The following is a 27,452-nucleotide window of genomic DNA, read 5'->3' on the forward strand; positions in this document are numbered from 1 at the left end:
GGACATCGCAGATCGCTTCGAAGATGAGGTCCGCCCGGGCGCGCACTTTGGCCACGTTGCAGATCGCTTTCAAGACACAGGAGCGCCGGCAACGCGTCCCTACAGCGTCCGTCAAAGGCGTCTGCTACGGCTTCCGCGATTCGCGTGGCCAACGCCGTGGGAGACGCCGTGGTTGTCTCCAATTTGTACGGAGCGGCGGGCGAGCAGGACATCGATGCGCCCTAGCAGCCGCCAGAGAAGAACGCCCCTCCTCCCTCGCCTGACCCCTCTGCCTCGCGCACGACAAGAGAGGGCACGCATCCGGGCGGCGTTTCTCGCTCGCGGACGCGAGATGGAACCGCGTACGCTGGCTCGCCCTCACACACTTTCACTCAAACGGAACCTCACGGAAGCGGCGGTGGCAAAAATGCGCCTAAAGTATTCATATAATTGCTATCGCAATACTAAATATTCTCTACGCATTGGGTCGTTTATAAAGCAACAGTTCTAGGAAATAATCAGTTTGCAAACTGACAAAGTGGTTTAAAGCCCAGAAAGGCGAAATTTAGGCGATTTCATTCATGCATGAACCATCGATCTGATGCCGGTTTAATCGTTTTTCTTGCAGCTGCAGTACACACTAGCGCCAAAGTTCCCTCTAGAGATTTTTGTAGAAAAATATTTTTTTCCCGTAATTGCACGGCCCTGCTGGTGCTCGTGCCCGATTCCCAAATGTACGCGGCTCCGGTAACAGCCTTTACAGTCGCAGTTGTGGCAGTTGAGTTTTATTTTTCTTCGTCCTTTGGTGATGTGGAAGCTAGGGACCACGAAGTGGCCTAACGGGGAAAAAAACACTTACGTGTTGTCGTTCACGACGATGGCTGTCGTCACTGTAACGTAATGGACTGAAGAGACGGACAGGGCCGACCCGATTTTGAGCATATAACTGCTGTCACCGCACATTGTTTCACTTTATTTCACTACCACTGGTTCACACACTTTTTCTCGTTCGCCCACATTAAGCGCTCCTTAGTACCGGCATTTCATGGCCTCAAATGATCCCTTATTCTTCACGAAGGGCACCTCGAGGCTCCTTCTCTGAAAGCGACCGAAACAAAACCACCAAAAACGACAATATTGAGAATAAAATAAAGGTTGTCCAAAGCACTAAATTAGACACCGGGCTTGAGCTCGATGAACCGAAATCTCGCTGGCTTGTCCGGAGCATTGGCCACTTTCCCGACGAATCCAATGTCTTCGTAATGGTACTCAACCTTGTACTTCGACAGCAGCTGCAGAGAGGAGAGTACACGTAATGAGCAGAAAATTCTGTAAAAAGAGCTTCTGCTCTTCTGTTTTGCATAGATTATGCTCTGTTTGAGGAATAAAATAAGCCTCTTACCCCTCGCAATAACCCTGTTTCCTAAAGGTAGAACCAGTGAGTGAGTTTGTCACTTCGCAATGTCTGGAATTCTATGACTCATCGACAATGTGGGACGCCGTGCTGCTACGTGTCCATTCTTTGTGCTTCGAGCTATGCAGCTAACTTTATGTCATCAAACCTAGTTACTATGTAGAAACGTCATAGTTGGATGTGCGCACTAACATCCTTTAGCAGGCTTGAGACTGCGTTGATTTAGCTTAATCCCTGTGCGCCGATTGTAGGAAGCGCAGACCATGTTTCCAACAATCGGCGCACATTTAAGAAGTGCAAATGTTCAAAGCGCAATGCACACTTGTGCAATGTAAATAGCAAGAACAGCGCATAAAAAAGAATGCCAGCATTGTCTAGCACAGCAAATCAGATTTCCAAATTACGGATTTCGCTAAATGCAAAAAACAAATGTTAATAAAACTACGCAGATTCGCTTTACAAAAACCGATAAAGACTTTTGTTAGAAACAGAGGTGTCTGACACAATTTACGAAGTGAGCGTTAAATAGGCGCTCGATAGCCGCTCTATTAAACGAAGTTCAAGGACCAGCAGATGCTGATGAGCTCCTGGTGCACGTAAGATTGATACCTACCATGCGTCGCATTTTCTTTTGAAAACTTTTAATACGGTGAACATTCTTATGGTACTTCATGTACTTTTGGGTGTCTTCTTGCCTGTTTGCCAGTCTGTCTTCCTGGCTGTCTCAGTCTCTAATCTTTCTCCGCCAAATCGAGTCACTGGTAGGCCCACAGTCTAAGGGTTCGAGCATCGTGCTTCTGTGATCAGGGAACCAATCGTCCGGCCAACTTGGATCACGGGCACGTGACAGAGCGTATGTGCCACCCATCAGTGAAACCGCTTCGCACCTACTTGTGTTACTCGGTATGTGTCACAGCTCATGCGCCGCTATTCCGTGAACCACGTTCACGCCAAGTTGGATCATTGCGTATGTAAAGCTAGGTATGTTCCACACTTCACTGAACCTCTTTTTTTTTCTGTGTGAATTGGGCCCATTGTGCTTGTGCAACTGGATATGTGCCGCTGTTCAGTGAACCTCTTTGACACCAACTTGGGTCACTGGTTGTATGCCGTAGAATATGTGCCACAACGTATGCGCCGCTCTTCAATAAACCTGTTTCACACCAACTTTGGTATGTGTAACTGTGTATGTGTAGCTCTTCAATGAACCTCTTTGATGCCCGCAGTGTTTCCTTTTTCTTTTTTTTTTTTGCAGCTCGTGCTGAATTCCTGGGCTATCACAGAATATAATGCAGCTTGATAATACGAACCTAAACTCCACTTTACTCGGTAAAAGACCGACCAAGCAGATGTGCCAAATCCCAACCCCTAAGAAAGTTGGCATAGAAAGGTTTGCTTCATTGAAGGAATTGTGCTCTTGATGACGTATACTTGCGGCAATGCCGATATTTAGGTCTCGTTTGTTTTATCAATGAGTAAACTTGTAGAAAGAAAGGCCAGAAGGCAGGACACCTGTGATGGTAGTAAATATGGTAGTGTTCTCCGCCGTATGAGCTGTTCTGCTAGAAACAAAGCAGCGCTATACCCAGGGAACTTTGAAATTACGTAAAGTGTCTCTGTCATATCATCATTGTACATAACCATTGTCTACTACACTGTATATGCGGAAAATCATTTTGTACATGTGACATTTAGTTCATATGTAACTGCGCTTTTCCGTGGGTCTATGTTGTTATATGTTACTGAGTGAGGACTCGGACACTACTTTGAGAACGTGCCATGTATACAATCCTTCGTTTGTTGTATATTTTATCATCCTGGTGCATTTGTGCCGTGATTGTGACTCAGTGTTCGTATCGTCTCTTGTTTAAATAAACTTTTTTAGGCAGAATATTTATCAAAAAGGCTTCGCGTGAATAGTGTTGGCCTAGCGCCAATGAGAGGTACTTGCTAACCATGCCGCAGACCTAGGATCGATTCATCGTAGGGGCTAGGCTTTGGTCATTTCTTTGAGGTTGGTATTGCATCGGGGCCCCTTGTACAGAAGCCAAATTGGAGTATGGTAGCCGAAGAAATTCTCGTGCATTTAAAAGCCGAAATGAGTCATATAGCCATTACATGTGCTTTTGCGTTTCTGTTCTTCAAGTCTAGCGCGAGGACTCGTCCTCGCCCCAACTTCTTCAACACCAGTCGGTACAGGTTTTCAACCTATGCGCATTACCGCGCAACTTCACGACATTGACCTGGGGCCAAATTTATAGAAGAAACAATCCCGCGGGCTTTATTTATTGCGATGGCACCAAAAGGCGCCGTCCAGCAGGGAACTACACTGATGTATCTTTTACTATATGTAGTAGCATTCGTGTAGTAAAATTTATATAGGTAGCAACTGCAGATGCTGCTTAAGCAACAGCGAGGCTTGTAAAAATGGTTTCATATGGCAAGAAAGAGAGAGAGATAATGTTTAATGGCAGAAAGGTGGAGAGCAAAAAGTACACGGTGTGGCTTATGGAATCACTCGAGGCGACAGTTGTGTTGTCAGAACGTGCGTACCGTCTTTTGTTGGAATTAACTTTTTCTAAACACAAGCTACACCGGCGTCTTCTACTAAGCTATCTTATACTTCATGAGAGAAACTGCGAAAATGAAAAGAGAGAATGGTACAAATGCTGGCAGGTGACTGATGCAGTAGTTTCAAAACATAATACGAAACACGAAAAATGTGGATGGCGATTACACGGGCTCCAGACAAACCGCCAAAACATTATGCGCTTTCTTTCCGCTTACGCTCACTTAATTTCTCATGTTGTACATACGGTGTTATGTCTCTGTAACACGGCTTCTACACTTCAATATTTACGATTGCCGGCTTACAGTTGGTCTATCGAGCACCGCTGGATTTTCGTTTCTATCTGCCTTTTTCGGCGGCTTGCTGCCTGAGTCCGGCTCCACTGTTGCACTGTGATCATTGACCCGCGGGGGACTTCACCTCCTATTTCTTTGACAGTCGTATTCACCAGGCCTTATTTGCGGACTACAGATACTAAACAGAAGTACGTGTAGCTTTATGCCACAGCAGACAATACATCCTCATGTACCGCAGGTCGGGCCTGATGTATCGTACTCGATAGTGGCATATTGAGCACAATGGCCGCTCGACTTGTCCCTCCAGGTCCCCAGCGCTAACAGGTTTGCGGCATGCTTTCTTTAAAGGCATTATACGGAGTGAGTGCTTCAGCAAGAGCACATGACGATGTCACGTGACTATGGCACGTGCCATTTATTGTGTCCTTGTTTAATAATAACAAAAGTCTCTGCGTCCAGAAGAACTGGTGTGCTCAACCTAGGGCTTTGAAGCCGATGTTATCTTGTGATGACTGCCGTTAAGCCGTCATGAGCCCTTTGAGGAGGCAGCCGAGTTAACACTGAAAATGAACTTTTGTCATAAACAACTTCCTGTTCACAGCGCCTCTAGCGCATGCTTCCGTAACAGATTTCATATAAACTAAGGAATGGCAAAATTACCCATGTTCATCACAATATCTAAATAGGAATTGGCGAGCGCGCTTTGAGAGTAAACGACGAATTTCATCAGACAGGCTTCCCATCACACAGGGTTCTCTATCTTACCTTTACGAGGAGGATCCAGACTTCCAGTTCCGCCATTCTTCGGCCAAGGCACATGCGTGGGCCGAAGCTAAACGGCAAGGACGCATAAGGGTGTAGGGTCCAGTCATCACGCTGCTCTTCGGACTTCAGCCAGCGCTCCGGAAGAAACGCGTGTGCGTTGGTAAAGTTCTCCTCCAATTGACTCGCAACATAGTTTTCCGAGAACACTGGCGTCTGGAAAGTTTGACCCACGCGCTCTGTTTATGTTACAGTACAAAGACAACGACAATAATCTCTCATCGTTTGTTGCTTCATTCTGGCGTTTATGGAGATATTAATTTATGTCCCTTATATATTCGTCTACCTCTGATATTATGTCCCTGATATATTCGTCTAACTATGTTTAACGTGGCAAAAATTAGCTTAGTTTACCGGTGAACATTTTCAGTTCCGGCAACGCTTTTTCAGTGAAAACCGACACTTTTGGCTTTTAAGAATCATTTATTATGACGACCCTTTCCCGTATGGCTCGCGATCTCAAACAAAAAAGAAAGAAAGAAAGAAAGAAAGAAAGAAAGAAGGAAAGAAAGGAAGGAAGAAAGAAAGGAAGAAAGAAAGAAATGAAGAAAGAGACTCTTAAACTCTCGAGTTCCTCTGGCTTGTGCCAAACAGAGTTAATTGCCTTATGGACTTGTACATTCACTTTCCAGGTAACTTGTCGTCAAACCATTCTTCGTGGAATTTTCTATATGCACGAATTGCAAGGGGTCGATTCAGGGCAATTTATACTTGTGTTTCCTCTGAAGAAGTAACTCCTTATAAAACATGACGCTGGTTCTGTTTACATGGTCATGACAGTATGAGGTGAAGCTTAAGAGGCCACTTAACTTTCACGAAAATAAAAGCAATTTTCCTCCTGTCCAAATTTTTAAAGCTGTATTTTCTTTGAGCGCACGGCTGTAGCGTATCGTAAATATTTCCTGGTCTTCCGTGCGTTTAGAGAGCAGGCAGCATTATATTAAAATAATATTATTGTCATTTCAGCGACTGGGTACTCACACCTGCAGGGATGGTGTAGCCAGACATGACGACATCATGGTCCAGCTTACGGAAGACACCAGACAGCACTGGGTTTAACCTGCAAGGCGAATGTCGTGCGGTAAGAACAATGGGTATGGTTCGGCTGCATTTGATATAATTTTATTTAGTTTACCTTTATTTGCTTATCTGATTACATCAGGAGATGGGAAGGCCCAGTCAAAAAGTTATAGGTTCGCTTAAAGGAATATTTTGCCAGCACCAAGCTACAATCAGTGACATTGACGCTTTTAAGTAGTCAAAGTATGTACGTCAATGTCGAAACTGTGCGTTAGGGGCGAGACGACAGGAGCGGAAGAATTTTCATGTTCAAATGTATAGCTTCATTTCTTTTTCACATAGATACAAGATGAACAGCTTAACATATATAACAAATACTCCCATGCATTAACAAAGGAGCTCTTTCAACGACCTTCGGAAAGCTTTGAAGAAAAAAAATTGCAAACAATAAGATGTGTCTCCTCCACCCTTTAAATTCGGAAGACCGCGAAATCACCTGGGAGGATTGGTGCACATTGATTTCGGCGTTAAGAACCTGTCTATTAGATATTATGCGGTGTCAGGTCAACATTTAACACAAGCAAGAACTTCAGAATTTCGAATTCCCCTAATATTTCTGTCTCTGGCATCTTTGATACGAATTCCTATGGTCGATCAGATCTTCAATCTGCTCGAGAACACACATACGTCAAAACGGGCAGGCAATAAGAATATCCATGTGAAGTTATTAAACAACAACAAACATGCAGCTTTACTTCCTCTCATCACCTTCACAACTAAATTAATGAAATCAGAGCTCTTGACTTTAGCTTTTAAAAAATAACTGATCTTTTCCTGGAATACGTACAAGCGCAATCATAGAGAAAGTAGCGTTGATTTAACTTTCGCTGGGGTCCGTGAAAGCCAATTGCCGGCAGGCCCGGAGCCTCCGCTGTTGTGAGGGAGGGACAGTCTCCAGCTTCGTTTCTTCTGACGTCAAGAAAACTGACCTGTTATTCGATGACTTGATCGACTATCTTATGAACATGTACGGTTCTTTTCCGCGCCTTTCATTGCCATGAATACTACAGAGTTCACTCGCCTATGGTATCGATGTTTACATATCGCAATTGTCTTATGCAAGAGGTTTCGGACAAAGTTATAAATACTACAAAATAAATAGCCATCTCCAGAGAAAAATACTGCGACTAAAATAACCTCAAAATAATGCAGCATGGTTTCGGCGAAAAGACACAGAGTCCCCCGTCTGCCCCCATCGCGCGGTTCCATTCCTCCCAAAATCGCAGGACAGGGCAAAATCACTTATAAAGTCTTCTACGCCACTGCGATTAGGAGTACAGTGGCGTAAAGCACGCGATAAATGTGTGTTTTTGTCATTTTTTCCAACACCACATTAGCCCTGCTGTTTCGCTTCACTGCGCTAAGAACAAAACAACTGCTTAGCTTTTTCAGTCCAAAAGGTAAATTTTGTTTCACAAGCACTTTTCCACGACGAAGTGACCACAGATGTCGATAGTAACTGTAGGCACAGTGGCGCTATTTGTGACGGGTATTCCCGATTTCCTAGGTCGTGCGGTGGTAAAAAATATTTAACTCTCACAGTCCTTCCACTTCTCTCATACATACTTATTTATTTCTTCGATAACAATCATCAGCCTTATTTTGGGGTTCCTTGTGCATTCACCCTTCCCCCTGTCCCTGCTCTTCATCCTCTAACTAGCTATTCCTAATTTTCGTAAAGCAGCACACTTGGAAATAAAAGATGTTCAAGCAAGCGCGAATGATGAGGACGTACGCAAGTGCTGAATTTGTATCCCCTAATCAATGATGTTTTGTGAACGCATTTTTTTTTTTTCAAATGCGCTGCTTCACCAAAATCATGGGTGGTCAAGTAGGCCGTCAGTAGCTATTAGCTGTTCACGTTCCCTTAATTATATTAGCGCAACGCGGGTAGAAAAACCTACGTGTTATATTACTTTATCCATTTTCGGCAGCCATAAAACACAACAGCGATAGCGCTATAGTATCAGGCAGGCGCTGCTGCCGAAGATAGCGGAACCACGTCAATGAAAAATCGAGGCTGCAAGCATTCCTACTTTGTGTAGCCAATCGTAGTTTCTCGTGCACGTTAATAATAACTCGTATTGACGTAGAGTAGTTGTCAGTAATATAGGCGGACAGTCGGTCCTGTTAGAGGCCGCAGCAGGCGTCAAGTCATTCTTGCAATCTGAGGATACCTTGTACGTGAAACAAAAAAACACTCAAATATTGGGAAAACACGGGGAAGGCAGGAGATGGAAATTTAGGACGATAAGCAAAACCAGAACAAGGTGAAAGCTTTCACCTTCTTTTGAGTCAATGAGCAAAACGAGAAGGAGGTGAAAGCTTTCACCTTCTTCTCGTTTTGCTCATTGACTCAAATATTGTATGTCAATGGCGGTTGTGCCTCCATTACATGACAACCATTACAAGAACGAGTATTGTTGAATAGGTAACTCGCCTCTTCTACAAGTATTTGAAGCGACTAGTATAGGCCCTTAAACAAAAGCGCTGTTCCTAATAATTCAGTTATATATGCACAAAAAAGGCGAAATGACTTCTACAAGCGATCAGTTTCTGTAGCCTGTGAGGTGCGCAACTCATTTTAAGCAACCCAATGATCGGAGTTAGTTGGCGCACGTTCATACTTATCCTGCCTGCGTGTTGCACAGGAAGTGCAAGGAACCGTAAGGCTATAGAAAGATTGCGATTTTGTACTTTCATGTTTCTCGCGCCTGGCACTACTTTTGTAACACGTAGCGGGAGGCAATCGCATGTGTTTACGTACGAGTCAGGTATATATCTTTTTAACTTCCTACCTGAGCGATTCCTTGAGGCAAGCCTTCACGTATGGCAAGTTACTGAGATGATGGGATTCCACAGTGCGAAAATTTTCGCCCACTACAGACAACACCTCCTGGCGTGCCCTTTCTTGCGCTTCCGGATTCTTTGCTAAGTTGTACAGGCAAAAAGTGGCAGAGCTTGACGTCTGAAAATAATAAAGAGGAGACAGCGATGGCGATGACACGCATAGCAGTAGTCATAGCATAGCAATGGACAAAATTCCATTTCTCTTTTTATAGAGTGTGAGTCACCTTTGAAATGCAGGGAATGACCCTCTCATTAAGCTTCCTCAATAGGTAGAGGCAGATTGCCTGCATTTTTACTAATACGCAAAATATTGGCCTCCGAAAAGGATGTTAACAAATGGTAGTGGTTGAAAGCTTGTGTGGCTTATATCTACTTCAGGTTTTTCTTCAGGCAAACAGTAGGGACTGTTTACTTTATGAATATCTGAAGGCGTAAAATGCCATCAGATTTACACAACGAAGCATCGAGGAATATATATATATATATATATATATATATATATATATATATATATATATATATATATATATATATATATATATATATATATAGAGAGAGAGAGAGAGAGAGAGAGAGAGAAAGAGATGACCAAGAGTTAAGCGTATGCGTGCGGATAAAGGTTTCACTATAAGTTAAAACCTCCACGGATGTACATTTGAGTTAGAGCAGAACAAGAAAGAGGGTTCGCATACAACCCTTAAGCGGAATAATTTTTATTTGATAAAATTGCTGCTTCGCAATGCGCGCAGACGTTTCACATGCGTATGATCACTTGAAGTGATCAGCAATAGCTGGCAAAAGAAGTCTATGCGAAAACCAACGTTCTCACAAAACTACTTCTCAGGCAACCTGACAAAGAGAAGCTCCCTGTAGAAATGTTGACTCCATACTGGCCACGTTTCCTTGTTTTTTCAATGCTCATTGCTCTCCAATGCCATTTTTCTTGTCAGAAAATTGTGATAATCTTACTAAACTAAGCCTTTATTCGATGCCTTCTTAAAAGCCTCATGCGTCAATAATTCTCGCTTTTCTTTAATGCCCAGTAAGAATTGCGCTATTTCAGACGAATATATTGATCCGGCAACTTCTAATTATTTTGAACGTGTAGCTAATACAGAGAAACATTGCCACTGTTGTGCCGAAAGAAAAATAACTTTCCTGACATTCTCTGTTTTTTGCGAATGAACTACGCTTCACGTTATTGCCGAAAGATAAGTGCACCAACATGAAAACTCCGCAGCGACACGAAAAATGTCACCGTCCTTCGAGAGACCTCACTTTATGCAATACACTGCACGACACAACCAGTTAATTCAGACTTTATGTGGTACCGCGATCAAGTCAGAGTAAGCTGAATGGATATGCATTGTGAACCTCTGTACAGCCATTCTAAAAGCAAGTGAATTATAATGCACTCAAGACCGCAGCTGATTCAGTGACGGATACTCGGCCCCATATTATAACAGCACCGAGGAGACAAGCAAAACCCTTTCCTATCTCACTAGAAACGTTCAAGCGCCAGTAATCGCACAGGTGGTGATCACGTGGCCAGGAAATACGAACTGACATGGCTTCAGTGGTTTTGGTTCCATTCGCAAGGAGCGTACATGCTATCAGATTAGATACTTGATGTCAAAAATAAAAAAGCTCTTGAAGCTTCGTGCAGTTTACAGTAATGTTTGTCACAGAATCAGTGTCATTATTATCGCTAGAAAACAGCCAAGAGTGACCACACACTTTAACTTAAGACAGTTGAACTACGAAAGAAATACATATTTTAGTCTCAATAAATTTCGCGATGAAAACTCTGTTTCTTCGCCTCAATCTTTTGTAGCAGTTTGCTTCCTCCTAGTGAACTGTTATTCGTGTAGTACATGCAGATGATATATAATGTAGCATGCAGAGTAGTAGGAGGCAGAGTGGAGAATAATGTAGTTGTGTAAAATTGTGTTTCTTTTTCGTCACGAAAAACCACGGATTTCTCAAAAACCATTGTGAGAGAGATAAAAAACTAGGCTTGCTTTGCAACCCAGTTCATTTTGATGACGAGAGCGCAAGCAAATCGCTTTGTTATAAGAGTAGCAATTATCATGTTGTCTTGTGTTGGCGCTTCAGGCCAACGCTTAATGACACAAATAGAACAGATGTTCATTGAGTGGACGGTATGTTTACAGTATGGTTACGCTATATTTATATATATTTTTACCGTGTCTGCACCGCCCATAATGAAGTCGCTCATGAAGGAAAGTATTTCACCAAAGCCCAGTTTCTTCTCCACCAACAAGTGTTCCAAGATGGTGTATTCTTGGTCGCTCTTCCTTGTCTTAAGTCGGTTCGCGGCCTCTTGAATGTGCTTGAAAAGTCGCCTGAAATGCAAAGAGACAGAAATTTATGCGGCATTTACGCAGACGTTTCAGCAACTCACGGGCGTAGCACATTGTATCAGTGTACAAAGGTGAGCTACTTTGTGAGCGATCACGTTGGAAATAAAAAATAAGAAAATATAACAAGTGAAGAATGACGGCAATGTGCCCCTGTATTATTTCCTTGTGCCACTCTCTCACTGTTCTGTTCCTCGGGAGCACCTTGTGCTCCACATAGAGGGGCTTTCATCTGAGTCGGGTCAAAGAATAAAACATATCCACGTGTGAAGTACGAGAATGCAAGCAACTGAGTATTGTTCACTGTCATATTGAGCAACTCAGAGTATTTTTGCTGTGTGCTTAGGTAATGAGTTTACAGTAATTAATTAACGATTTTTAACCCTTGATTTAAATACAAAATCTTCAATCTAGAAGTTGTAGAACACATTGAGAAATATCCCAATAATTTCTTTCCGCGCTGATAGCGTGTGTGCATTTTAATTTTTGAGGACTGCCAGGAAAACGCTCAAAATATGAAAAAATATACCACGTGACCATGTGTTTACGTGCAGTGACATTGGTACCCCCAAACACTCTGCGAACGAAAGACCGACGCGGCACACAGACCGAAGGTATGAATGGGCCGCAAGCAAAAATGATGGGTGATGACGGCAGCCGTCATCTCCGATACACTGCCATCCACCGCCCAATCCTCATCGGTCCTTACGCTGCCCGTCAACAGTACAAACACTGGCAGGGCTTCAAGAATTGTCATACGTTATTTATCGCCTAACTATTTAACTGACAAGATATCTCGACGAAAGTGGAAGGCAAGACCATTGTGTTAGATCCGTCTCATTTGTTGAAGGTATCGAGTTTCATACAATTAACTGTAGCGAAATCTATGGCTCAAGGCTTGTTCGTGATTTCGGTTTCTGCGCAGCGTCTGTGATTCGTTCGTGGAAAGTTTGATGGCGCCCATGTCGCTGGGAGTACACGCTTATTCACCAGGTACTTCTTTGAAATCTCGAGCGCTTTCTTCACAGCCTGGGAAAATTGGCAGCAGCTATCACGAAAATTAATTATTTGGAAATTTGTCAATAGACTCTACAACTTCTGCGTCGAAGATATTGCGTTTAAGTTATTACTTTATAAGATGTTCAATTAATTATTGCTAATTATTCACATAAGCTCATAGAATAAATACCTTGAGTTGCTCAAGGGGAAAGCGAACAGTATTAGGTTGGTTGAATTTTCATAACTCCCGCATGTATATTTTAAATTTTGACCTGACTTAGCTGAAACAACACCATGTATATACTCTATGGATAAACCGTCCACGTCAGCGTATGTACACTCTAGTCAAACATCATGGGGACGACATAAGTTACGCCTAACAAAAGATATTGCCTTCACATGTCCGTCGGACTCACCGTCAAAAAAATTGTTGCCCACTACAAGCGTCTAAAGCTCGAAACGTGCTAGTTTGGCTCACATTGGTACCTTTGTATTTACTTGTGCTTTTAACCGTTGTTTCCATATCCGAAGGGCCACTCAATATAAGCAATAACGCTTTAACTGACATAAAAGAGAAACCCTAATGGTGAATTTGGCAAATCACAGCAGTTCACACCGGGGCACCGTTTCATCCCATCGTCGTCGCCACACGATGCCCCGGTGCGGAGCGGTGTGATTTGCCGAATTCACCGAAAACCAATTTACACTGATACAAGCATTGTAACAAAAATGTACATTCCTTATTTTCGCAGTAGGAGGCTGAGTTATAGATTAAATATAAATAAAGGCCAAACTTTCATTGGTTCAACTTCGCCCCGACACCCTAGCACTGGTACGGCACTGTGACGTCACGGATTTACGATACAATTATTTCATGATACGTCAGCGCAACAGCTCGACAGGGACGAATGCGAAGAGACGGTCACAGGAGCTTTGTCACAGGTGCTCCCACATTCTATATATTGCCCACATGTGTGCATGAAAGCTTCAGTTAATGGATAGCGCCTATGATCTTTCCCTTCTTTTTCGTCCGTGTCCAGTAGTCGGGCTGACGGTTCATGGACGCAGTCCAACTCGCCCATCATCGTTTACTCGTAGAATACAATGCGGTCCGTCTTTAGAGATTAAAAATTAAGTAGGTCCGAAGAAATGCCCTCAAAATAAAATACATCGTGGCGAGCTTGTCAGGGAAATTCATAATGACGTCACCGCCCGTCTTTCATGTTTGCGCCGTCTCTGACTTAGCAAGCTCCACTCCAGAGAAGAGTTGCTTTCTTGACGTTGAAGAAGGTTGACGCAGTAACACAACGCCACCTATTTTTAGTTAGTCTTTATCTAAGACACTTGTGTATTGCTCGCTGTAACATTACTAGGAGCTTTTCTTGCAGACGCTGTTGACAGTTCAAGGAGAAAACCACACATGATTGTCGAGGTCAACTTATCTTCACCACTTACCAACGCGTTAATGGTATCAGACTGTGAGCTCACAAACCGCCAGAGCTTAGAACAGCGTGTACAATTTTGTGTGCCTAAAATGGTGGTAATGGCATTAGGGCTTCTTTGCTTTATCATTGAAAAGTGATCAGTCTTCGAATCCGCATTTAAATAATTTCAGTCTGTCAGAAATGCATATTTCTAACATGGCACTAGGGCGTCTGTCGGAAACGGAAGCCAGTGTCGTCGGGGACCTGCACTTGTTCCCTCTTTATTGTAACTTTCTTGCGCAGCAAACCCTCACTTAGGGCAATATTGATCTATTGGGAAGACGAACTTACCATTAAACGGTTTCGCGCTTCTCGTTATGTCGACTTTCGCGGTCACTTACAGGGTGAACGCATCCATGGCCTTCTCAAACTTGCGCCAAGTAGGCGTGCGGAAGTAGCGGAAGTACGGGAACCGGTAGCCAAAGATCTGCACGCAGCCGAACACGTCGTCCATGTCTTTCAGGAAAGCTGCGCCGTCGGACGCGGGGGGAAGCGGATGTGCCAGGCAGCCTGCTCGCGTGTCAGCCGACGCCAGCATCACGCCTGGCGCGTTTTGGGGGAAAGGAAACGAAACATCCACCACTCGTCATTGCAATCAGGAGTCCCACTCAATGCACCGAAATCTGGGTTGGATGAACTGCGTTTTGGGTGAGCTGATAACAGAATGTTATCGTAATTTCAAGTTGGTTCTTTCGGAATATCTATTAATTGGTTGTGATACGTCACTTAATCGCAATTTTTTTTAAGTAGTCGCACGTGACGCTTTTTTTTTGTTCTTGCGTTCGTTTTGCATAGGTAGTGTTCGAAAGTAAAGGGTGATTGCGTGTAACGTCATTTTAAATAACCCAGCGTGAACAGACACGTATACTAGGAAAAACATAGGTACATGTCGCGTTGTTTCTTTCTTTCTTGGGTGCGTCTACGTTTGCGTCGTGTTCCTTGCGGCGAAAATTCACTACTTGCAGTAGACAGCACGTTTTTACGCTTAAATATAGCTGCAGTCATCAACACCGTAATATGATTCGATCACTTGAGACAAAGTTAATCTTACATTTTTTCAAAAACGTCCCTCAGTCGCTCTCCGCCTGCGTTAATAAGCACCGGGAAACAAGCGTTTGAGAAAAAAGAAATCGTTTATGGTGTCTTATAACAGAACTGCTTGGAGATGTTCAGTCCGCTCTTTCGGAATATCTTTTTCCAAGTCGTTGGACATGTCGCCTGGTTGCACCACTGTTCAAATGATCATTTGTGCAGAATATCTCTATATGTCACAGTATCTGTCTTTCCTAAAAAAAGGATGGTCAGTTCGTACTATTCACTACTCCAAATATAATAGTTTCACCGTTCTCAATTATATATTTTCTTATCGAGAACTTACCGCCGTGATAATCCTGTGTTAGAATTAGTCTACCGGTACACGGTGTTGGTGTTTTGAATGTTCCAAGCCACACTTCGCCGATCAATAGGCTCTTTTCCATTTTGGAGGTGTTTCTTTAACTACACTTTCGCAAAGCTCAAGATTTGTCATCTGTACGACCAATAAAAGACGTTTTAGGGATAGTTAGTTTCATTATATATTTGTGTATGATATTTAGTTGAATTTTGCATTACCACTCCTTTTTAACAATTACGCCTCGCCCTGTTTCTTTCCTCCTGCAAAGATTAGCTCATCGCTCTTTAGAAATCTCCGCCAAGCAGGCTTTGATTTTCTCAGAGGCTCTAAATGATAATACGCGGTATTTTTTTTTAATTTCGACATGCTAGTTTAACCTGGCGACTTGGTTATACATACGTGATAAGCAGAGGAAATCTGAAACAGGCTGTCAGGTGTACATCATGGTAGGAAGTCCTATTAACCACGCCGTTCATGTTTGTGTCACCGTTTCTGCTGCTGCTGACGATAGTTAATGGCATCTTCTTTGAATCTGGATGGCGAAAACTAGTCGCCTAGACTATGTAAGCTAGCTACGAGCCAACGTATCTTAATCTATCACTCTGCCTATCTGTGCCTTGTTACGTACATGTATGCATGTCCTGATCACATCTCCATATCTTCCCTGCCTTTTCCCTCTTTTTTTTTTCACCAATACTCTAATCATCTCTTGGTTACATTCGCTGCAGATCAGTAGTTAACGCTCCCATCAGTTTGCGCTCCCGGCCGTGAACTGCTGCTAGCGTCATCCAGCGGGAAAACTGAGCAATTGAAAAGAGAAAGTTGCGTTTTCGCCGCGAGATACCGCCGTCATCGGCCTGACAGCGTGGTCACGCTGCATCGTCTGCAAACCTCTGCATCATGTGCAATGTGTGTATGACTGCGTTCGGGATTCGGTTTTCTTCTGGTTTTCGTTCATTCAAAGCACTACGTTGAAGGTATCGTTGTGAAGAGGAGCTATGCGGCGCTGTTCTCAAGCTTATTGAGTACACTCAGAAATACTTCACGATTTCGCTCTGTGATAAATGTTATGTCGTCATGGACGGAGAAAATAAAAGGCTCGTGTCTGTTATTCGGAGTTTGTTATTGCGCAACCGTGTTTAGTTCATTAGGCAGCGCGAAATAGGAATGAATGGTATAACGGTCACCATTTCCAACATAGCTATAGGGACTTGTTGGTACGGCATCTTATGTTTTGTCGTAGCGCAAGCAGAACGACAGGGACAACAGAAAGGCACATTTCACATGCACACACAGAGCTGTGTGTGTGTCAAATGTGTCTTTCTGTTGTCCCTGTCGTTCAGCTTGCGCTACGACAAAATGGAGGATTTAGTGATTTTGCCCGTTGTCAGCCTGAGAAGCGTCTTTTAACTAACACCTCACGCTTCCTACGGATCTTTGTTTTGCCCAAGTATGGCGCCCTGCCATTGTCTTTCCTGCCCGTACTATTTCTGTGGCGAAAACCGGAATTCAAATATTTTACACATAACGAGGCAGCATAACTTAAATACATTTCCTTCATACCTTGTACAATACTTGTAAGGACGCTGGTAATTGCTGTGACCGCAATATTTTTCGCCACACATTTCGCGTGACTGCCACCTTTTTTTTTTCTTTTTACTAAGGCAACCTTTAGCTCTAGCAAAGACGCCACTAAACGTCATTCCACCACAAGCTTGCTACCACCACGAAGTTCGGTTCATTTCGAGAAGCAAAACGAGGAAACCCGTTGCAGCGCGTCTGAATATAGCGCTGACCAAGGTTACTGCTCTTATTCGGCGCTATAAGTTATCGCTGCACCACGGCGAAGTAATTCAAATGAGACATCACTGCGAAACTGTTCAGGGGAGTTCCACGAAAGCAGCTGTGTTCCGCGGTGGTCGGTGCCCAAGTTCAGTCAAAAAACAGCCAAAATCGCCGCCAGAATTTAAGTCGTAAATGGCAGTATTACCAGACCACCGGAACACGCCGCTGGAGGCCGGCGTCGGCAGAGCCGGTGCAGCATAGATGACCATGCGTCGGTTACAGCCGAGTACTAAGCTGTCATATAGCGAAGCGATTGAAAAGAGTCTGGTATACATAAGAATGGTACTGGACAGAGCAAAGGATTTGCACTCTAGGGCGGATTTCCGGCAGACCCATACTAGAACCCTAGAAGTTCCGAAGGATTCGAGAAACTCTTCTACAAATTCGCTCTAGCTTCGCTGTTTCACGTATGAATTGAGTTGCTCGCGCTGACACATATTTGCGAAGTTTTACAGAGAGGCTGCTAGTGCAACTAGAAGCTGTCAAAAACACTGTATGACAATTATCACTGTCTTCACAAAAAAAAATTAAGACCAAAGAAACGAACTGAATCAGGCAGTTTATCTTCTGGAGAAATATAAGCAGTTTGTAAAGAACAATAATTAAAGCCTTGTTTTCCGCATGTTTACACGCGTTATATTTAGCGCTTACAAAGTTTTCCCGCTTCCCGGGGAGGACAAAGAGGGCACTGATTTCGTGTGTGAAACAAATGGGGGCCATTCTAGTGTTGACGTGTACCGGAAGTTTGAAATGTGTAGATTATTATGTTCTTTAATTTATTTACCGAACGCTCGTTTTATCTCTATTTTCATGGATTATGCGAGGCGTGTTGTTGGTTTTCCCACCTTCTTCGTGAAATATGCAAGCCATGCTGTTCACATCTTTGGGGGGAGGGCGGGGGAGGGGGAAAAGCGATGTTTATTCTGTGCTGGTTGACTGCAGGCTTTGTCGAAAATCATTTGGTTGAGTATTAAAGGTTCTTATTATTACTTTATCAGCAATGTTTCGCACATCCCTAAAGCTACTTAGAAGACATCAAGTTCAAATTTAATTGCACTATATGGTAAAACATTCAGGTACCTAGCCTAATATGAAGGTTTAAAAAGAATTATTCAACCATCGTTGTTCTTTTTTCGATTTTCATGTATTATGCAAGTTTCATGCTATGTTTTCCCGATGTCTTCGGTGGAATATACAAGGCGTCTTCCTTATATTTGGCGAAAATACGTGGCACATTATGTCTTATGGGTAGGCAAAGTTCATAGCAGGGGGTGCGGTTGAGGGTTGTATCTTTAGAAATATGTTGAAAATGCAAGCGCCCAGGAACTCTTTGAGTGCGTTTACAAGCGGTGCATAAGCCTGTTTCCCTGACAGAATTACAATTGCTAACGAGATTAAACTTCAAAAATAGCGAGGGGGTTGCGCCAAATTTGTGTGCGAATATAAATGCGTATGGAGTAATTACAGCCTTTGTTAAAAAATCTTTTTGAAGAGTATATCAACGCGTCACACGGTCCTTATGAGCTATGTTTCCTAATGTTCTGAGAAAACTGTGTGTCACAGCCAATTTCAATTGGTGGAAATGAGAACCGTGATAAGCGTGATCTCTGTGCGGCAAAGCTTTAATGTTTCTGGTAAAATTAAAGGCGGTGCAAATAATTGCTCAGCCCACGTCTCTTTTTTTTTTTTTGTTATACTTAAGTTTTGGGCGTTGTATGAAATTTATAGTAGGTTTTCCCGGTGTCCACGGTGAACTAAGCAAAACGCCTTGATTAAATTTGATCTAAACTAAGGTCATGTTATAGGTGAGGTGCAGAGGTTGTTTAACGTGTGTACTAATTTCGGCCCTGAAAGTAAATTAGGTGATTTTTAGCGTTTTAAGTGAGCTTTACGAACAATACAGAATTTAGCCCGGTACCCTCGAAGCCTCACGAACGTCACCAAGACAAAATTTAGCCAGACTTTGGGGAACATTTTGGATAATGTTCTGGGGAAGTAAAGTGCGTGTGGATAAATTACAGCTTTTCTAAAATATTTCGTAAGTGCTCGAGTGAGTTATCAAAGGGGCTAGCCATTAGGAACAACGCTTTAAAGTATGTCGTTTATTTACAGACAAGTTCAAATTTATTGTAACTCACTGGAACTTCGATTGTGATTTCGCAGGGTCCCACCGGTCTGCTGTCTTTTTTTTCTTTTTTTGAGAAAAGTGGTCGAGTCTACTCCTCGAAATCACACCAGGCTTTCTTGGTATTTAGTTGTTGAACTTATTTCAACTTAATAATTTTAGCCATAATCGAGTGTTTTGACTATAGAGTAAACATAAAACTCGCCTGTGAGAGATATCGCTACTTCACTTCTTTTGATCGATTACTCAAAAACTTGGACGTTACTGTAACAAGAAATCTAAATTCATAATTGACGAATTAAGAAAATATCACTAATTAAAATTTGCGAACTGCACCCGGTGAGTTTGCCAACGTATCCTTTTAGAACAAATTCTCAGGATGCCACTAGTTTTGAAATGCTCATTCTCAAAATGTGTGGTGAAGTGCATAGACGTTGCACTCATTTTGGTGCTTGAATGCATAAAACGACAATTTTTAAAGAATATATGGAAAAGCTCAGCAATATTACGAAAATCTGATGGCACATATCTAAAACCAGTGCCATCCTCAGAAATTATCGCAAGCTGATATGCCTTGCAAGATCTTTAGCTAGAATTTTCATCAGGTTCAATATGTGAGCTTTCAATACGTACTTGGTGAAATTGTTTGAATGAGCGAATTATGCCTTCCGATTTATTCTAAAAGTCCTGCTCTTTGAGCACTCTGGTTCAATAATTGGCATTTGGTATTTGGGACCGACTAAATATTCTTAAATGACATTCGTCTCAACCGATAGCACTTGGGTGGGTCCCTAGTACTAATGGTCCTCGCTTGTCGGCTTAGCTGAGGCGGGTAGCTCACATTCACATTCCTAGCAGCACCCTTCCCAGACTTAAGCGCCCCCTTTGGCAACGACCAGGGTCCAGTGAAATCGCATCAGTCCTGCTACTGGCAAAGAATTCGGCCTTTCCCAAATGTCAAGCTCCTGATACAACAGCACTCCTGCAATAGTCCGACAGCACTTCTCTGGCCCGTGCTACTGGCAATGAGGCTGTGAAAGAACTCGGAAATGTCTAGGAGATCTGGGGACCTAAGATGTTAGTCAAGCAGCACGAAGGGCTCTCGATGCTTTTAAAACGAAACCTTTACTGGCCGCGAACTTGCGATTTTGCCGTGGCCGTGCTCCGAGGAGGCACATGATGTCAGACCGCGTTCCTACACTGCGTTCCTCTTCATACCGCGTTCTTCGTCGTTGTGCTCGCCTCCGCTCGCTTCGCCAGCTGCGTCGCATGCCTGATAACATGTAGGAGGATTGAAAAGGAGAGCTTGCTTGCGCCGCAACCTAGGGTGCCTCAATGTCCTCCCCGCCCGCTGCTCCGGACCGGCGGGCGAGGAGGACAATGACGCACCCTGCCGCAACCACAGTTGAAGCGGCAGTATGGACGGCGACAATTCTGATAAGTAGGAGGAGGCCTGGAATCGACATCGGAACGATATAAAGAGGAAACGAATCGCCCAGGAAGCAGACGAACAGCGCGCCGAACGACTGGCTAAACGCTGCAACATAGCTAGACAACCAGACTAACCTGGACCTGCAATCAAGATTAACCAAGGCTCACCATGGTATGCCTTAGCTTTCGCTACGTATATTGTGGCCTAGCCGAGCTACGCCACTGCCAGTTTTCTCTTTTAAACTTAGACAAGTCGAAACTGTACATAAAGCTCCTTTTCTCGTGCGTCCATACGCATATTTCACCTGCACCGCTCTAGCTCTGGAGCTTCTGTGGCCGTCCGGACCCAGATTGCTCACATAATAATAAAAAACGCCTGGTAATTACCTTCCGCGTGGAATTGTTAACCTAAAATATTTGAATGAATCCTGAAGAATTTTGTTGTTGAACATTTCTATTAAGGTTGCCGACAGTCCTAGTTAGATATGAAGGAGATATCTGCAAACCTACCAGAGAAAATACGGAGGTGTCTCAGGATATCGTCCATTAGCGTACGTACAAAAATTGGGCTCCGCTGACCGTGCGACGGGTGATGCGAGGAAAGTTATACCGTGCGCAGCACGTGTTCCGCACTTTCACCTGAAGGGCGAAGCAATGATAACGTTTAGTTGCGCTTGAACTACTCGGACAGTGTTGTAAATATGCGCGGGTGCAACATGTTATCACGACGCCGCACACAAGATAACTGCTGCCTGCGGAAATAACAGCGCCCCGGCAGCTACCAGGCGTCTCACAACGTTTACCTGATGAGAAGCGCCATTCACTGACGGGAGGGTTGCACCTCAGTGATGCCTATTTAATTGTTTTAGCTTGGCGTGTGCTCTCTATACCACTCGGACCAATGTATACACACTGCAGCTCAGCGTTAGAAGTAGTGTGCGTCCAGTGTCCGTGCGCACGGCGCTCAGTTGCGGTAGACACAACGCCGGCCTGGCTCTACCACCTAGCTGATGAAACGGCGGTGCGTTGACGGTGCGTCCACTTCACTTGGCCGTTTTTTACAGCCGTACCCACTTTTCGCCCCTGGAGGTCACACAATAAATGCGCCGTCAATAAAGGGACAGCAGGACGGCGGTGCCAATGATGGTTCGGACGCTCTAAATGCGCCTCGAGCGATGTTCCTATCGCCTTATTGCAATATAATAAGACATCAAAGAGGGGGTGCGCGCAAGTAGCGCATGGAAATAACGCCAGTCGTCGTGACCTATAGCACGGTCATATTGTTTCTTTCTCGCCTTCTAGCTAACGTTTTCCATGGCGGTATTGCATATAACTATAGTTCGTTTCATGCGTACATCAGGTGCAACGTTGTGAAAGCTACGCAAGAAGTAAGGTCACCAAAGCTTATATCTACGCGCATTTCGTGTGTGCTTCGCTGAGCGCCAGCGGCGCTTGCTCGCGCGAGCATGCGCGTGATGCTGCCGGAACAGTGCGCGAATTAAAAAAAAAAAAGAAATGAAAAGCAAATTGATCTAAAGCAACGTGTTGGCAGCCGTGTGAGTACACGGTTTCTTTGACTCTAAGGGTAAATTCTTTTATTCGTTCAGAACTCAGATTATATAAAGAAGATTTTCAATAAATTGGTCAACAAACATGGAACTATTTCTGCGAATTCAGCCATTGAATGAAGCATCTTTAGCCTCCATAGCGTTGTACCTGATGTATGAAACGGAGCCGTTTAATACTTTAGCGTTGATGCACCGCTTTCCCAATACGTATCTATGGCAGGTTGCGAAGCACCGCCAAACCAGGGACATTGCTGAGGCTAGAAATCAGAAAATCGAATCTGTAACTAAGCAGGAGGAGGAGGAGGAGGACAAATGGAAGCAAAGACAGGGAGGTCAGCCAGTGTAATTACTGGCTGGCTGCCCTGTGCTGAGGAAAGGGCTAAAGAGAATAAAACGTGTTAAAAGGAATTTAAAAAATAAAGACAGAAAAGAATGCACACAGGTTTCTTTATCACCCACGTCATCAATGTTGATCGCCATCGATGAGTACAGGAGTCAGAAAAGTTCTATAAAAAGATTTTAGTACATTCATACCTTGTACTACGACTAGCATTCTTTTGGAAACTTCGCCCAGTTTTCCGTGGGCGTGTTTGTCTCTGTTGAACTGTTTTACTCGACCTTCAATTTAAAAACACATCCTTTTTATGTGGTGCCGGGCGGAATCAAAGCCTCTTCACACGGGTTCCTCAATCACATCAGCCCTGCGCATTCTCGCACTTCGCAAGGAATGCACGCCGGAATAAGTGATTTGTAGCGTCCTGAGGTATAAACCCTGTAGTATGGGGGGGGGGGGGGGGGGCACAGGGACAAAACTGAATGCGGTGGGGAGGCAGTGTTTACTGGAGCTTTCTTTGTGGCGTCCAAAACTGCACACGCTGTGGTCTGTGGTCACACTAGGGTAATGCGTGTATTAACGTGAATAGCATTCATTACCTACTTCCCCCACTATCGATTGCAAATAAAAGTGTCTTCAGCAATAGGGTTTGTCGATTTATTGTTTCAAGACAAAAGGCATTAACGTCGACAGCCGTATTAGGATGTGTTACGCCATATATTTTTGTAACGTGGATAAACGTCGCAATTGCGTTGACTCGCGAGCTTCCGCGAGAAAACGACAGTAAACGATCAGAATTGTTCATGCGTTGCATGTCTGTGCCTCGAATTGTTTTGAAATAATACTATCTCGAGTCACTTCCACGAAGTAGAGGAAGACGACGATGGACGGAGCGTTGCTTATGTCCTTTGCGCCATCTTGGCTAATCTATAGTTATCTATAGTATTTGTGTGTATCATCATCATCAGCAGCAGAAGCCTGCTTACGCCCAATGCAGGGCAAAGGCCTCTCCCATACTTCTCCAACTATCCCGGTCATGTACTAATTGTGGCCATGTTGTCCCTACAAACTTCTTGATCTCATCCACACACCTAATTTTCTGCTGCCCCCTGCTACGCTTCCCTTCCCTTGGAACCCAGTCTGTAACCCTTAATGACCATCGGTTATCTTCCCTCCTCATGACATGTCCTGCCCATGCCCATTTCTTTTCCTTGATTTCAACCAAAATGTCATTAACTCGCGTTTATTCCCTCAACCAATCTTCTCTTTTCTTACCCCTTAACGTTACACCTATCATTCTCCTTTCCATAACTCGTTGCGTCATCCTCAATTTAAGTGGAGCCCTTTTCGTAAGCCTCCAGGTTTCTGCCCCATACGTGATTACTGGTAAGACACAGCTGTTATACACTTTTCTCATGAGGGATAATGGAAACCTCCTGTTCATGATCTGAGAATGCCGGCCAAACATACCCCAGCCCACTCTTATTCTTCTAGTTATTTCAGTCTCATGATCCGGATCCGCGGTCACTGCCTGCCCTAAATAGATCTGCTCCCTTACCACTTCCAGTGCTCCGGTACCTATCCTAAACTGCTGTTCTCTTCTGAGACTATTAAACATTACTTTAGTTTCCAGCAGATTAATTTTTAGACCCACCCTTCGGCGTTGCCTCTCCAGGTCAGTGAGCGTGCATTGCAATTGGTCCCCTGAGTTACTAAGCAAGTCAATATCATCAACGAATCGCAAGTTACCAAGGTGTTCTCCATTAACTCTTATCCCCACTTCTTCCCAATCCAGGTCTCTGAATACCTCCTGTAAACACGCTGTGAATAGCATTGGAGAGATCGTATCTCCCTGCCTGACGCCTTTCTTTATTAGGATTTTGTTGCTTTCTTTATGGATGACTACGGTGGTTGTGGAGCCGCTATAGATATCTTTCAGTATTTTTACATACGGCTCGTCTACACCCTGATTCCGTAATGTCTCCATGACTGCTGAGGTTTCGACTGAATGGAACGCTTTCTCGTGACCAATGAAAGCTATATATAAGGGTTGGTTATATTCTGCACATTTCTCTATCACCTAATTGATAGTGCGAATTTGATGTATTGTTGAGTAGCCTTTACGGAATCCTGCCTGGCCCTTTGGTTGACAGAAGTCTAACGTGTTCCTGATCTATTTGCGATTACCTTAGTAAATACTTTGTAGGCAACAGACAGTAAGCTGCTCGGTCTATAATTTTTCAAGTTTTTGGCTTGCTCTTTCTTATGGATTAGGATTATGTTAGCGTTCTTCCAAGACTTCGGTACGCTTGAGGCCGTGAGCTATTGCATATACAAGGTGGCCAGTTTTTCTAGAACAATCTGCCCACCATAGTTCAACAAATCTGCTGTAACCTGATCGTCCCCAGCTGCCTTCCCCTTTTGCATAGCTCCCAAGGCTTTCTTAACTTCTTCCGGCGTTACTTGCGGTATTTCCAATTCCTCTAGACTTTTCTCTCTTCCATTATCGCCGTGGGTGCCACTGGTACTGCATAAATCCGTCAGCGCGAAGTGCAATGCAAGTGCTGAGATGCTCTCAATTCAGTACTTGCAACTCTTGAGTAAGCATCATGGCCCACCCGCATCATTTTATTCGCAATGAAGTCAGAACGGCTGGTGTTTAGCTTAAAGATATACTGCCACGCGATGCAACGTACTGTTGACGCCCACCGGATCCTTGGTCTTCACTGGTAACTTCAACGTGCATCACCAGCTATGAACCGCCAAGATTGACGGCAGCCTAACGTATCGACGGAGCACTTGCTTTGACTTGATTGATTTCCAAGCACTTTGCTGCGTGCACAGATAGTGTTCCCTCTATCTCACTTTCCTATTTTTGTTCCCCTGTTCCCTTCCCCCAGAGTAGGGTAGCAAACCGGACGCTCGTCTGGTTGACCTCCCTACCTTTCCTCTTTTTTCTATCTCTCTCTCTCTCTCTCTATCTCTACAGAACTCCTCAGCCACTTGAACTACCTCATCCATATTAGTAATGATATTGCCAGTTTTGTCTCTTAACGCATACATCTGACTCTTGCCTTTTCCTAGTTTCTTCTTCACTGCTTTTAGGCTTCCTCCGTTCCTGCGAGCATGTTCAATTCTATCCATATTATACTCCCTTATGTCAGCTGTCTTACGCTTGTTGATTAACTTGGAAAGTTCTGCCAGTTCTATTCTAACTGTAGGGTTAGAGGCTTGCGTGTATGCTTTCTGCTAGATTTCACCCAATGGTCGCCGTCTATATTACATATGAACTTCTGCAGATCTGTGACGTATGCAAGGCGAAAAAAATAAACGAGGACACAGAGACACATAAAGTGTACACCACAAGCGCCTGTGGCGCATGCAGCGTGTGCCCTATTCATTTCAAGAAAGTGTGTAAAAGGAGGAATAGGTGCCTATATCGACGTGTGCTTTGCACCATCAAATTAAGCGTTTTCATGCATTCGTGCGCATGTGTGTGTCAATAAGTGTTTTAATAGTTTCAATGCACGATGTACCACAAATGAAGAAGCGCGTATGCTACGTGAAGCCACGCCAATCCTGAGGGACTAGAGAGGGACAGTAAGAGGGAAGGGCAGAGTGATTAACCATGCAGACGAGCTGCCCATTTGGCTACGCTGCATAAGGGTAGGGTAAAAGCGGGAAGCAGGATGAGAAAAGGAGACTGAGGAAAATCTGGCCGGAGAGAGTGATTGCATTTGACAGCGGCTATGCCTTTTCAACCAGTTCCGATGATTTAAGAAAAAAAGAACACTAGTGCTTCAGGAGCAACTTGGGCTAATTGTCGGCTAGGACCCGGTCCGAGAATTGTTTTACATAAGGGTGTGGTTGTTGGGCCTGTCCAGCCTGGTTCTGAGGACGTTTCCTTGCACACTGAAACTAGGACAACAGCAGGGAAGGTGCGCAATTATCTCTTTGCACCTACAAGCTTTAATTTCCGGACTTCCAATCCAAGTGTGTCACATGGCGAGCCGCCTGCCTTCACGCCCTGATATGGGGAACAAATCTCAAGAATACTGGCCAGGTAACTCCTTTGCTGCGGAGGTGAGATATACCGTAGCGAATGTCTACAATACCATTGCCTTTCCGTGAAGTGGGAAAGCGGTGCCTAGTTCCTACCTATTTGTTCTATAGTGGGCGAGTTTGGCGCCACTATGTCGGGCAATGACGCAGTTTCGTTCTGAAACGGAAGTCCCCGGGGATACCTAACCACATACCCCGTCTAGAGCAAAACAACTCAAAACATCAAAAGTGAATAACTGCAAGGCGAAGGTATTCTCCAGATTAAGGGAAGCGCGATAATATGACGAGTGCTGCACAAAATCATATTCTTGAATTTAGGACACGCCCATTATGACCCGACGCCCGTGCAGTCACTGATGCTTGTGTTGCACGTCTAAGCTAGTTCTCTGGCCATCCGAATATGCAGCGTGTTTATAGGTAGCTGTGTCTGGGATTAAGGAAGCGCAACTACAGGACTAACAACACATCGCTCAATGCGATGAGGCATTTTTGTTTGCAGGGCGGTTATGGTCGTTAAGATGTACGTTTATACAGTGCGTTCTTTTTTTTTTTCTGACGTTTCGTTACATGTCTATGGGAGGACGTGTAGCATGCGGCATGCATCTCACATGCATGCGGCATCTCAAGTTTAGCTCATATTTATACGTATCCTTTTCTAACGGCTGCTCGAAGGATGGGAACCATCACTTAGCCCTACACGTCGATCCTCAGGCTCTTGTTCCAGTCGCTTACGGTTGTCACCGTGTTTGAAGTGTTCTATGCGCCGTATGAATCGACTGTTGTCATTCTGGTCAATACATTTAGCGTCCGACACCAACTC

The 27,452-nt window shown here is 44.0% G+C and overlaps 1 protein-coding gene across 1 annotated transcript in view; it reads right to left on the reverse strand.

Moving 5' to 3' along the window:
- Nucleotides 1-696: 696 nt before the first annotated feature.
- The window catches only part of LOC142583149 (putative cytochrome P450 49a1), a 53,742-nt gene continuing 26,986 nt past the window's right edge, over nt 697-27,452 (reverse strand). Inside the window, exons 4-9 of the mRNA XM_075693494.1 lie at nt 14,216-14,417; nt 11,217-11,376; nt 8,959-9,128; nt 6,062-6,140; nt 5,024-5,236; nt 697-1,271 (exon numbers count right to left, since the gene is read on the reverse strand). Of these exons, the coding sequence (XP_075549609.1) occupies nt 1,152-1,271; nt 5,024-5,236; nt 6,062-6,140; nt 8,959-9,128; nt 11,217-11,376; nt 14,216-14,417 (944 nt within the window). The 3' untranslated portion in view covers nt 697-1,151. The remainder of the gene's footprint in view (nt 1,272-5,023; nt 5,237-6,061; nt 6,141-8,958; nt 9,129-11,216; nt 11,377-14,215; nt 14,418-27,452) is intronic.

Source organism: Dermacentor variabilis, chromosome 5 (assembly GCF_050947875.1).
Source record: "Dermacentor variabilis isolate Ectoservices chromosome 5, ASM5094787v1, whole genome shotgun sequence".
NCBI lineage: Eukaryota > Metazoa > Arthropoda > Arachnida > Ixodida > Ixodidae > Dermacentor > Dermacentor variabilis.